This window comes from Sorex araneus, chromosome 1 (assembly GCF_027595985.1).
Source record: "Sorex araneus isolate mSorAra2 chromosome 1, mSorAra2.pri, whole genome shotgun sequence".
Lineage (NCBI taxonomy): Eukaryota > Metazoa > Chordata > Mammalia > Eulipotyphla > Soricidae > Sorex > Sorex araneus.
Genome location: NC_073302.1, coordinates 191,311,995 through 191,326,519, shown reverse-complemented (window position 1 = coordinate 191,326,519; position 14,525 = coordinate 191,311,995). Strand labels below are relative to the sequence as shown.

Genomic DNA, 14,525 nt, shown 5'->3' with positions numbered 1-14,525 from the left:
CTTTGAAAATCACCCTGGCCATCTAAATCATTTTTTACAAAATAGTTCTTTAGCTGACTTGAACTCCACAAAAGCTGTCAGTGAACAATAGAATCTGCACAAACTCCTCATAAAGACAGCATAGCCTTAAGTCATCACTAAAGGCCCCACATAAACCAAGAGGAGAGCCTGAAAATAAGGAAGTATTCTGGAATTGGAACAAAGCCACCATCATCAACTTAGCACAAACAGAATCCCACCCACCCGCCCCCACCCCCCGAAGAAAGAGAGAATAGGGATAGACTACTAGAAGGCTAAAACTCTAGACTTCCATAACAATATGAAGAAACCGTGAAAAATCCCCTCCACAAAGAGAAGATGAAGAAAAGATTCCAGAAATCTCCACAGGGTCTACCACATACTGGACTTCTCAGAAAAAGAATTCAGAGAAGAAATCTTGAAGAGAGTCGATGTACTCAAAGGAACCATGGAACACACATCCAATAAATTAAGGGAGGAGATGAATGATGATTTGGAACAGTCAACCAAGAAAATGCAAGAAGAAATGAGATCAGAAATTTCAAAGCTATGAACAGATGTCACAAAACTGCGAACAGAAGTCACACAGATAAAGGAATCGGTAGATGAAATAAAAATCTCACTAGAAGCCCTCAACAGTAGAATGACTACAGCCGAAGACAGAATCAGCGACCTTGAAGATGAGCTGCAGAAAGCTTACAGACAACAACAAATAATGGCAAAACAACTCAAAATGGCTATAGAGAGAATCAGAGTCCTTGGGGATGATTTCAAAAGGAGCAACATAAGAATCATTGGAGTACCAGAAGAACAGGGAAGTAATCCCAATGAAAAAAACACAGTCAAAGACATCATTGCTAAAAAATTCCCAGAGCTAAAGAAGGCAGGCATCCAGATCCAAGGAGTCCAAACAGTACCAGCAAAAAGAGACCCGAATAAAAAGACTCCAAGGCACATTATAGTCAGAATGACGGATGCTATGGATAGAGACACAATTCTGCAAGCAGCAAGGTCAAAGAAGGAAATCACATACAAAGGAGCACCCCTCAGATTTACAGCTGACCTATCGGAGGAAATCCTCTGAACTCGAAGACAATGGTGGGACATAGTGAAAAAATTCAACAAAATGAACACCTCACCAAGAATACTTTATCCGGCTAAACTCTCAGTCAAACTCAAAGGAACCATACACTATTTCTCAGATAAACAACAGCTCAGGAACTTCATAGACTCAAAACCAAACTTAAAAGAAGGACTAGGGGACTGGAGCAATAGCACAGCGGGTAGGGCATTTGCCTTGACGTGGGTGGCTGACCCGGGTTCGATTCCCAGCATCCCATATGGTCCCCTGAGCACGGACAGGGGTGGTTCCTGAGTGCAGAGCCAGGAGTAACCCCTGTGCATCGCCAGGTTTGACCCCAAAAGCAAAAAAGTAAATATATAAATAAATAAACAAATAAATAAATAAAAGAAGGACTAAAGGGGCTATTGTAAGTCAAGGAAGAGCCCCACAAGAACAAAAAAACCCACAGAAAGATGACACAAAACCCCATCACAATAATCTCTCTCAATGTCAATGGCCTAAATGCACCAATTAAGAGACATACAGTGGCAAAATGGATTCGGAAACTAAACCCAACATTCTGTTGCCTGCAAGAAACATACCTGAACAGTCAGGGCAAACATAGACTCAAAGTCAAAGGGTGGAAAACAATCCTGCAAGCAAACAACTCCCTCAAAAAATCTGGGGTGGCAATACTAGTATCCGACAACATAGATTTCAGGTTGAAAAAGATTAGGAGGGACAACGAAGGTCACTTCTATTTATCAAGGGATATGTGCAACAGGAAGAAATCACACTCTTAAACGTATATGCACCTAATGAGAGACCGGCAAAATATTTAAAACAACTCCTAGCAGACTTTAAGGAGGACATCGCTAACAGCACAATAGTAGTCGGAGACTTCAATACCGCCTTATCACCTCTGGATAGATCGACAGGAACAAAACTCAGCAAGGAAACACTGACCCTGAAAGAAGAAATTGAAGAGAGAGGCCTAATAGACCTATACAGGGCTGTACACCCCAAAAAGAAAGAATACACATTCTTTTCCAGTGCACACGGAACATTTTCCAAAATAGACCATGTACTGGGCCCCAGAAAATACCTCAATAGAATCGGAAAAATAGAAATTGTATCAACCATCTTTTCAGACCACGATGCTCTGAAGATAGAAGCTAACCACACACAGACACGGAGAACCAAATCAAACACCTGGGAATTAAACAGCTCAGTGTTGAACAATAAGTGGGTCAGGAAGGAAATCAAGGAAGAAATAAAGAGATACCTCAAAACAAATGAGAATGAAGACACAAGCTACCAAAACCTATGGGACCCAGCTAAAGCTGTGTTAAGGGGAGACTTTATACCTCTCCAGGCATTCCTTAGGAAGTAAGAAAGGGTCTACATAGATATCTTGACTTCACAGCTCAAGGCTTTAGAAAAGGACCAGAAAAAAGAACCCAAACCAGACCGAGGGAAAGAAATAATAAAAATTAGAGCAGAAATTAATGACATGGAAACCCGGAAAACAATCCGAAAGGTCAATGAAACCAAGAGCTGGTTCTTTGAGAAAATAAATAAGATTGATAAACCGCTAGCAAGACTCACAAAGAAAGAGAGAGAGAGAACCCTAATAAACTGAATCAGGAATGAAAAGGGGGACATCACAACAGAAACCAACGAAATTCAAAAGATCGTCAGAGACTACTTTGAAAGTCTATACGCCCCAAAACAAGAGAACCTAAAAGAAATGGATGAATTTCTTGATTCCTACAATCTCCCAAGACTGAATAAAGAGGACTTGGAATGCCTCAATAGATCCATTAATATTAAGGAAATTGAAACTGTAATCAAAAATCTCCCCAAAAACAAAAGCCCAGGTCCAGATGTATTCACTGGTGAATTCTTCCAAACATTTAAAGAAGACCTGTTGCCAGTTCTCCTCAAGCTTTTCCAGGAAATTGAAAACACAGGAACTCTCCCAAACAGTTTCTATGAAGCACACACCTCCCTAATACCAAAAGCAAACAAAGACACCACTAAGAAAGAAAATTATAGACCAATATGCCTGATGAACACCGATGCGAAGATCCTCAACAAAATGTTAGCAAATAGGATCCAACAACTCATCAAAAAGATCATACACCATGACCAAGTGGGATTCATCCCAGGGATGCAAGGATGGTTTAACATCCGGAAATCAATCAACGTAATCCATCATATCAACAAAAGTAAAGATAAAAACCATATGATCATATCAATAGATGCCTAGGAAGAATTTGACAAGATCCAGCATCCGTTCATGATGAAAACCCTCACCAAAATGGGTTTCGGAGGAACTTTCCTCAAAGCCATCTACCATAAGCCTTCGGCAAGCATTATTCTCAATGGGGAAAAACTAAGGGCCTTTTCTCTAAAATCAGGCACAAGACAAGGATGCCCACTCTCACTACTTCTCTTCAATATAGTACTGGAAGTACTTGCAATAGCTGTTAGATAAAAAAAGAGATTAAGGGTATCCAGATAGGAAAGGAAGAAATCAAACTCTCACTATTCGCAGATGATATGATACTATATCTAGAGAAGCCCAAAGCCTCTACTAAGAAACTCTTAGAAACAATAGATTTATACAGTACAGTTGCAGGCTACAAAATCAATACCCAAAAATCCATGGCCTTCCTATACACAAACAATGAGGCAGAGGAAAGGGACATGAAAAAAGCAATCCCATTCACAATCGTGCCCCAGAAAATCAAGTACCTCAGAATCAGGTTAACCAAGGAAGTAAAAGACCTCTACAAAGAAAACTATAAAATGCTACTCCATGAAATAAAAGAGGACATGAGGAAATGGAAACATCCCTGCTCATGGATAGGGAGAATCAATATTGTCAAAATGACAATACTCCTCAAAGCATTATACAGATTCAACGTGATCCCTATAAGGATACCCATGACATTCTTCAAAGAAACTGATCAAACAATCCTAAAATTCATATGGAACAACAAATGCCCACGGATAGCTAAAACAATTCTTGGGAAAAAGATGATGGGAGGCATCACCCTCCCCACCTAAAACTTTACTGCAAAGCGGTAACAATTAAAACAGCATGGTACTGGAACAAAGGCAGAGCCGTAGACCAATGGAACTGGGTGGAATATCCCTACACACAACCCCAAATGTATGATCATCTAATCTTTGATAAGGGAGCAAGAGATGTGAAGTGGAGCAAGGAAATCCTCTTTAACAAACGGTGCTGGCACAACTGGACAACCACATGCAAAATAATGGGCTTAGACCTTTCCTGACACCATGCACAAAAGTCAGATCAAAATGGATTAAAGACCTCAACATCAGACCACAAACCATAAGGTATATTGAAGACAAGTTCGGCAAAACCCTCCACGATATTGAAGATAAAGGTATCTTCAAAGATGACACGGAACTAAGCAATCTAGTAAAAACAGAGATCAACAAATGGGACTACATTAAACTAAAAAGTTTCTGCACCGCAAAAGATACAGTGACCAGAATACAAAGACTATCCACAGAATGGGAAAGGATATTTACCCAATACCCATCAGATAGGGGTTGATATCAATGGTATATAAAGCACTGGTTGATCTCTACAAGAAGAAAACATCCAACCCCATCAAAAAATGGGGCGAAGAAATGAACAGAAACTTTACCAAGGAAGAAATACGAATGGCCAAAAGGCACATGAAAAAGTGCTCTACATCACTAATGGTCAGAGAGATGCAGATCAAAACAACCATGAGATACCACCTCACACCACAGAGACTAGCACACATCCAAAAGAACAATAGCAACCGCTGTTGGAGAGGATGTGGGGAGAAAGGGACCCTTCTACAGAACTGGTGGGAATGTCAACTAGTTCAGCCCTTTTGGAAAACAATATGGACAATTCTCAAAAAATTAGAAATTGAGCTCCCATTTGACCCAGCAATACCACTGCTGGGAATATATCCCAGAGAGGCAAAAAAGTATAGTCGAAACGACATCTGCACTTATATGTTCATCGCGGCACTGTTTACAATAGCCAGAATCTGGAAAAAACCCAAATGCCCTAGAATGGATGACTGGTTGAGGAAACTTTGGTACATCTATACAATGGAATACTATGCAGCTGTTAGAAAAAAGGAGATCATGAATTTTGTATATAAGTGGATCAGCATGGAAAGTTGAAATGAGTCAGAAAGATAGAGACAGACATAGAAAGATTGCACTCATCTATGGTATATAGAATAACAGTGTGGGAGACTAACACCCAAGAATTGTAGAAATAAGTACCAGGGGGTTGACTCCATGGCTTGGAAGCTGGCCTCACATTCTGGGGAGAGAGCAACTCAGATAGAGAAGGAAACACCAAGTTAAATGTGGTTGGAGGCCATGCGAGGGAAGGGTTTATTTGTGGTAGAGAATGGGCACTGGTCAAGGGATGGGTTCTCGAACTTTGTATGAGGGAAACATGAGCACAAAAATATATAAATCTGTAACTGTACCCTCACGGTGATTCACTAATTTAAAAATAAATTAATTAAAAATATATTAAAAATTTTAAATGTTATATTAAATTCTATTTTCTGTATTATTGACATATTAAACTAAATTTTCATTTGTTGATAAATGGGTAGAATCATCTTCCTTGTGATTTCAGCTACATTATAGTAAGGATGAAAATTTTCCCCATGTGAAACCTAGAGTTGATGGTATTTCCATGTAATAGCAATGAGACAGTGCCTCTCCTCTGAAAATGGTGTGCATCCTCAAAGTTCAAAGTTCACAGACCTGTCTTCTTGTAGAGTGAGAGTCAGTTGAGAGTAGGGACTTGTCCTTTTGTTATCTTTTCAGGTATCATCAAGCATAGGGCTTTATTATTGAATATTGAATGAATATTGAACCAAATGAATAGAGGGAGATACAAGGATGAATTAACCAGTGCTCTTAGCCTAACAAACTTGCAATCACCTGGATTAGATAATGCATAGCAAAAACTACTCATTGCCAAGTTAATATTTATTATTTCCTTGTCTCTTGAATAAACCAATCTTCAATATTTAGCTCTGCATATATCTAGTTGTCTCAAAATTGTCCCTTTAAACATTTTTCTGGAGGCTGAATGGACCTTTAAAGGGTAGAAATATGATATTATCATTTATTTCCTATCTCTTTATTGCTGTTTGGAATGTGGATGCCATGGCTCTAACTTCAATAATTGGATTATAGAATCAGAAACTATGCATGAGAATTATGGGACAGAAGGTTAAAAAAGGAATAAAGTCTCTTATGGTCAGTGAAGTCAACATTACAGTCTAAATGATAATCTCTAAACTACTTTTTAATTTTTGATACTTGGGATTTTATGACTTTTGTGACAAAAACCCAGCCCCTAAAACAAAGAGAGACAGAAATAAAGCTATATTGTGCTAACTATCTCAGAATATTTTGGTGTTTCACTGGCTCACACTCAAAGCAGGTTTTTATTATCCATATTCTTTGATAAGAAGATCAGCATGTAGGAAAAGTCCTAAAGACCTGCATAGAGCAACAAGAATTTACAGAATAAAACAAAATTACAATAGAAGGGTCCAGTAAGGCTCAGTTAAGATGATAGCTTTAGATGAAGCTAAAGCAGGACTAGAATGTCCACCTGCATGAAGAAGCCAGAGCATCTAAAGTGAAGAAACCTTAGGAACCAGGGTAATGAAAGATACATTTTCACATTTGTAGAGTTTATGGGACAGCAGAAACTGTTAGGATCCGCTTAGCCAGAGAACTGTCATGACAGGCTTTGTGGCCTTTGAGTGACTTAGGCCTCGTCCAGGAACAAGAAAACCAGAAAAAACAGATGGTCGTTAAAACTAGGCCCCCGGAATGAGATTAGGTCTCCAGAATGTAACTGTCAGGAAGTGGGCTGGATGTTGTGGGCCAAAACTGTCACTGTTACTGTCATGCTGTTGATTGTTGATTTGCTCAAGTGAGCCCAGTAATGTCTCCATTTGTCTTAACCCTGAGATTTTAGCAGCTTCTCTTTACTTGTCCTTCCCAATGGTGTGGCATTAGAGGCTCTTTCAAGATCGAGAGAATGAGACAAATCATTGTTACTGTACTTGGTATATGAATACACCATGGGGAGCTTGCCAGGCTCTCTCATGCAGGCAGGAAAATCTTGGTAGCTTGCCAGCTTCTCCTAGAGGGAGAAGTAGGCTTCTAGGAGTTTGGTTTTATAGTCTCTGGATGTTGACTGTTGATGGCACGGAGCTGGGGGCAATTTGTGGGTGTGACTACCTAGCTACTGAAAACTGGGAGATTGGGCGGAAGGGACCCAGTCCCGATCTGAGCAAGCTTGGAGATCTCAGCCCGGTCACAAGCCTGGGTTCCTCTGCCAGTTCCTTCATGCGTGAGGCTAGTCCAAGTGTGTGGAGAGTGTCCTTGAACATGGCTGTGGATGGGTTCTGGAGGTCTTTGGCTGCCGGAGCTCTGCTCAGGGCAGGCAGGGACACTCAACCCACCCCCTCCAAGATGCCCCGGTGAAGACAGCCAGGCTCTGCATCCCTTTTTTCCAGGAGCTTGGTTTTAGAGATAGGGTCTAAATTAATTTTTTTTATTTTTGCATGAGATGAACCAGTTTTCCCAATACCATTTGTTTAAGAGGTTCTACTGTTTCACTTCATACATCTAGCACCTCTGTTAAAAATTAGCTGTTTATACTTTTGAGAATTTTTATATGGGCTCTCAATTCTATCCACTGGTCTGAGAGTCTGTCTTTGTTCCAGTAGCATGCATTTTTGATTAGTATAGTTTTGTTGTAGAGCCAAAACAACAACAACAAAAATATGTACTCGATAGGTAATAGAAATTTGTTGAGAAATGCTTACTGGCCAAAATGAAAATATAAGAACTTGCTGAACTTAGTGCTCCGTGTCCTTGAAACCCACTGCACCAGGCAGATACTTGGACCCCAGCTAGCTGGAACAATAAATTTCACTGTATGATTTGTATTATCAGCTCTGTTCTCTGACCTTGAGGAGTGGTCGACTCCAGACCCTAACAAAAGGAACTGAACACAGTACAGAAGTTAAAGAGCTTACCGTGTATCCCACCTACTCTGATTTAATCCCCAGCACTGCATAGGCTACCCTGAGCACTGCCATTGATTTCTCCTGAGCTTAAGGTCAGGAATATCTCCCAACACCACTGGATGTGCTTCCCTCCAGGAAAAAAAGGGGGAGAGGGGTGGGGGCTGAATTATGGTGGAGGGTGGAGTAATAGGCTGGGAAAAGAGTTTGAGAAAATTTCGCCAGCCCAGTCTCCAGCCCGCCCCTGCTGCCAGAAGTCACACCCTCAACCCGCCCTTGGCACCATTTTGCCGCAACAGTCAGCAGCAAGAACCCAGGCCAGCAGCACTGCAAGCTGGAGAAAGCTCTGGACCCCAGACTGGGCCAACAACACCGGGGCGCCAGATGGAGAAGGTGCAGAATCTCTGCCTTCTCCAGATGAAGTCCCAGCAACACTGAGCTTCTACTAACATGGCTCTGGTTTGTGGGACTGGGATATCTCTCCAAACCACTGGGCCACTTACACAGCCACGAGACCTTTCCTAATATCCAAAGAAAACACTCAGGAACGGCTCCGCCACCCCTGATCGGCCATTATACCAGAGGCACAGAAACTCAGAGGCTACTGGCAGCTACACTCATGGACTTTGAACTAACCTACGGTCTCATGCAGCCCCGGGAAGGAAATGTTTTTTTCGTCATCCTTTTCCCCTCTCGGCAGCATGGCGACCACCACCGTTTAGTGCCAATTGGACAGAGAGGTAGGAGCTTGCAATGTTGGGATGCATGGGGAATCTCACGATGAAGAGGGGCGCAGAACTGGCTCTGTTTACTGCCCAAATGAGACCCCAGCGGCCTCCCATGAACAGCTCCCCTGCTCCTGAACAGTCATGATCCCAGAGGCACACACACCAATCTTGGAATGCAGCGGCTGCTGGCAGAAATACCTCTGGACTTAATACCAGAATCCCAAAACTGGGCGGCCAATTTCACGACCATGCAGCATCATATGCTCATTGTTATCAACAATAGAAAACAGATGATCTAACGTTGCCATTCTGACAGGTCTGAAAACAGGAAGAAAACTACAAATAATGATAGTGAGTTTTTGGTCAAAAAGTTAATGCTATCATAGCAATGAGAGAGTTAATTGAAAATCATCTGCCACACAGGCAGAGGGGGAGAGGGAGGGAGGGTCTCTGGGGTTCTTGGTGGTGGATCATGTGCACTGGTGAAGGGATGGGTGTTTGATCATTTGTATGACTGAGACTTGATCCTGAAAGCCCTGTAACTGTTCTCATGGTGTCTCAATTAAAAAGCATAAAATTAAAAAAAAATTTTTTTAAATAATTTTTTTAAAAGTTTGAGAAAATTGTATATAAGATCTTGAGGTTGATGTCATGATTTTCAGTGAGAGCTGAAAGCAAATTTCTGCTCTTTGGTGCAAAATAAATATTTACTGAGATCGAGGCAGTAAAAGGCCGCAGTACAAAACACACAGTAAATACTGTTCTTTAGAAATTGAAATCTGTCAACAGGAACTTTACTTTTCTAAAATGGTCCATGCAAGCAAATGCTGAACAGTGAGCTTGAGTGAGACAGTGGAGCAAAGTCTGAGCCAGAGAAAATTGAAGTATATTTTAGGTTTTGGTGGACTGGAGCGATAGCACAGCGGTTGGGCTTTCGCCTTTCACGCAGCCAACCCGTGTTCGATTCCTTCGCCCCTCTCGAAGAGCCCGGCAAGCTACTGAGAATATGGACCCCTCACGGCAGAGTCTGGCAAGCTACCCGTGCGTACGAACAAATCGATGAGCAACGGGATGACAGTGACAGTGGTGACCAACACGTTTAAATCCCAAAATCTTTCTGGTAATAAATATCTATAGTTCTTTTTGAAAGATTACACAGTCACAGAGAGATTGCAAACTGGTTACAGCCTAAATATTTTTACTCCACATGATTATACTTTTTGAAATCACAAATATAGGTAATACAAAGGACTTATTAAGAGCCTATCTTCTCTGGTTAGGATATTTTTTAGTGCTTCACCCCAGCATCCGCCAACCATACCCTTTTCTTTTTCAATCCTTCTCTCACAAATGCTTTATTTTGCTTAATTCTAATAAATGTCACCTCCCCTTTCTCAGATCTTTCCAGGGTGTTATAAGCATGAACTTAATCCCATCAGTAATTTTTAAATTATTGTTAAAGTACATGACTTCAAGATGTGTGAAAGTCTCCACTTACAGAAGTATCATATGGGCAAGAAACTCTAGTCACTTCTAGGAGAGATTAGAGAGTAAAATTAGGAGAGGTTGGATGTGGCAATTTACTATGAGAATTTCTGTACTATGTAAATTATTTGATTGTTTAACATAATTTTGCAATTTTTTTGGTCTACTAATGATGAAAGAATCTGGCCATCTTTCTATCAGAGACCTAAATCAAAATGAGCATTTTGGATCTAGGGGATCTGAGTTCACATTTAAGTCTGGTTTTCACATTTTCTAGGGCCAGTATAAGTGAAAACTTGCCTTTAAAATTAGGAGGCCAACTCCAGGTATCTCAGCTTCTCTAAAGCGGTTGCTAGATTCAAACCTACCTGCCTTTGCATAAGTTGCTATTAGGAGGTCGTCAGGCTTTGCTTGGAAGTTCCATATTTTGTCCCAATTATCACTGATCATCTTGGTCATGAGGACCCCATTCACTTCTTTAGTTTCTGGTTGTAGGTATTTTTCATCCAGGTCGAGATCTTTTATCTTTTCTAAGGACATCCTTCTGTGTTCCTGTCAATTGTCATTAAAAGAAAAGTGTGCTGTATCATTTCTGTACTTTATAAAAGAGACATTCTGTTTTTAAAATAATCATTCCCTGAGACAGAAGACACATGCTGGAATTTCATTTCTATGCTTTATGTTAATTTAAGTGAGAAAAAATAGGAACTGTGGGAGCCTGACATATTTTCAATAGTTTCATTTCAGGATATAATCCAACACATTTATGGTGGAGATAAATGCTGAAAAGGAAAACAAATCTGGGACTGTGTTTAATAATGCTGGACATGGATTTGTTATTAGAATTGGTCTAGGGTCTGAGGAACAACAGATTTGGAGACTCGTGTGGAGCACGGGAAGAGGACCCTGACCCCTGTCCAAGGTGGTCAGCTAGAGAAGTCCAGAACGGAATCTGTCCTTTGGTAGGATACAAATCAGTTTTGGAACATGGGTGGTAGGATGATTGATCTGCAACGGAAATTTCAGAAGCAGGTGAGGCTTAACTAACTTATGAGTCCCCTGTTGGCCCAATATCAAACAGTCCCATAAGGATTATAAGAACATATATAGGTATCACCACATATCCAGATATCATGCCCTATCCAAATCTCTTGACTTAGAGTAAACATCTCCCAGCCTAGGAGGCCATAAATAGCTCCACCCCCCCCCCCAAAAAAAAGGTTGCCTTAGGAAGCAACCAAAACTATTTTGGAACTTAATAACAGTTCTGTTGTTGGATAACTTTATTTCAGCTCTTTGAAATTGTAACTAAGGGCCTCAGCAGACAGTTCAAAGGGCTGCTGCATTCTCAAGGACCAAGTTTATTTTATTTATTTTAATTCACTGGCATTACTTTTTTATTTCAAAAGAACCCAAGTTTAATCCCTGATATTGTATGTCCCCCCTCCAGTCCCATCAAGAAGTGACCATTTTGCTTCTGAACACCACATCCTCAAGTTATCAGACCCACAGACAGAAACCTCAGGCCCCATGTCCAGATTGAGTATGAATTGAAAAGGCGTCATGCCCTTTAAGCACTCTTTGGGAAACCAACCCTTCCAAAATCCTAAATTATTAAAAGTATTAAGATAAAACCTACAATTGCCTTTTTCATTTTAGACTTAAGAATAAGGAAAGTAATATGACTCAGAGGACTCAACTGCATTCTTTATGTGGAGAGTCCTGGGTTCAATCCCTAGTACTGATTGTTGGCAGATAGAAAAAGCCCCCTTCCAAGGCAATGGCAAAAGCTGACCTTGCAGAAAACAGGAAAAAATAAGAACTAAGGCCTGATAAGACCCTCATCTATCGAGGGGTATGATGTCACCAAAAGGTCAACCTCTACTTGTGGGGTGAATTCATCAGCAGCCTGATGGTGCCCTCAGGCTTCATGACACCCCAAAATTGCCACTGTGCCTTTGGCCAGACCTCAACAACTTGGGACCAAGTTTTTCAAGATATTAAATGGCCAAAAGTTAGGTATGTGGGAGCCATGCCCATAAACCACCTCCAGCTCAGCTATACAAGCTCATTTATTGGCCTTATTTCAGAGACCCTTAGGAAAAAAAATCTCAAAAGAGATTAAAATCCACAGTTAATCTCCGACCCGCACATGGCTGAACAGACTGGGGTAAATCGGAGAGGGGTGGGTTGGCCTGGTGCCCACCCAAGCAGAACCCCCAGCAGCCACTTGCTTCCACAATCCAAAACCACCACCACACCGCCAGCCTGACTCCACCGTCTCAGGACAGACCTCACCAAGATGTGATTTGCTGAAATTCTGCTACGCGGGTTTTGTGACTGAAATCTCCAGGGTTTCCCAGAGTTGGGATGGGCTACCTCCCCCCACTTCCCAATAATATGGAAGCACTGGCAGTCACCCCCACGAACCAGCTCCAGTGCCAACCTGTAAGCCTTGCTTCAGAGACCCATAAATAAATCTCGAAAGAGATCAAAAGCCGCAGTTAAGCTCAAACATGCTCATGACTGAACAGACTGGGGTAAATCAAAGGAGGGCAAGTTGGCCTGAGCCCTCCCCAGCAACCACTTGCTTCCACAATCCAACATTGCTGCCATACTCCATGGCTGACTCCACTGTCTTAAAACGGACTCACCAAGATATAATCTGCTGAAAATTCTGGTATGCAGGTTTTGTGACTGAAATCTCCGGACTTTCTCAGGTTTGGAATGGGCTACCTCCTGCACACCTCCCTGTACTTATAGAAGCCTTGGTAGTTACATCCACACCCCAAAGCTGCCACCCAGTTGAAAAACTACTCCAGCCTTAAGGTCCTGATAAAAATACCTAATGCCCTAAACAAACACCATGACCTCTTAACACCTGTTTTGCAAACCATAGTGCATAAAAGGAAAAGGAGAGAGAGAGAGAGAGAGAGAGAGAGAGAGAGAGAGAAAGAAGCAAAGTGCCTCCCATAGAGGGAGTCTGGGGGAAACGAGGGACATAGGTGGTGGGAAATGTACACTGGTGGAAGAATGGGTGCTCGATCATTGTATGACTGAAACCCAATTATGAGAAGCTTTGTAATGGTCTACCTCATGGATATCCAGTTCAAAAAAATTTTTTTTAAGTAATGTGGAGTAACAGTATGGCATTGTAACAAAGGCAGAGTTGCAGACCAATGGAAAGGATGGAATATCCTTACACACATGATATATGATCATCTAACCTTTGATAAGGGAGCAAGAAATGTGAAAAGGAACAAGGAAAGCCTCTTTAACAAATGGTGCTGGCAAAACTGGACAGCTACATGCAAAAAAATGGGCTCAGATCTCTACCTAACACCATGCACAAAACTCAGACCAAAATGGATTAGAGACTTCAACATGATGTTGAATCCATAAGGTACACTGAAGACAAGGTCGGCAAAAACCCTCCATGACATTGAAGCTAAAGGTATCTTCAAAGATGACATGCCACTGACCAAACAAGTGGAAACAGAGATAAACAAATGGGACTGTCTTAAACTAAGAAGTTCTGCATCTCAAAAGATACCGTGACCAGAATACAAAGTCAATCTACAGAATGACAAAAGATATTTTAATACCCATCTCATAAGGGGCTGATATCAAGGATATACAAGGCACTGGTTGAACTCTACAAAAGAAAACATCCAACCCCATCAGAAAATGGGGCAATGAAATCAACAGAAACTTTCTCAATGAAGAAATTTGAATGGTCAAAAGACACATAAAAAAGTGCTCTTCATCAATAGTCACCAGGGATACGCAGATCAAGACAACAATGAAATATCATCTCACACCACAGAGACTGGCCCACACTCAAAAGAACAAAAGCAACCAGTGTTGGCCCAAATGTAAGGAGAATGAGACCCTCCATCACTGCTGGTGAGAATGCCAACTGGTTCAACCCTTTTGGAAAACCATCTGGACGCTTCTCAAAAAATTAGAAATTGGGGCTGGAGAAATAGCACAGCGGGTAGGGCGTTTGCCTTGCATGCCGCCAACCCAGGTTCAATTCCCAGCATCCCATATGGTCCCCTGAGCACTGCCAGGGGGTAATTCCTGAGTACAGAGCCAGAAGTAACCCCTGTGTATCGCCAGGTGTGACCC

At 41.4% G+C, this 14,525-nt stretch overlaps 1 protein-coding gene across 1 annotated transcript in view; it reads right to left on the bottom strand.

The window, feature by feature from the left end:
• Nucleotides 1-10,934, bottom strand: part of LOC101552690 (sulfotransferase 1C1) — a 64,233-nt gene extending 53,299 nt beyond the window's left edge. The window contains exon 1 of the mRNA XM_055143430.1: nucleotides 10,763-10,934. Coding sequence (XP_054999405.1) covers nucleotides 10,763-10,934 — 172 coding nt within the window. The remainder of the gene's footprint in view (nucleotides 1-10,762) is intronic.
• Nucleotides 10,935-14,525: the final 3,591 nt, after the last annotated feature.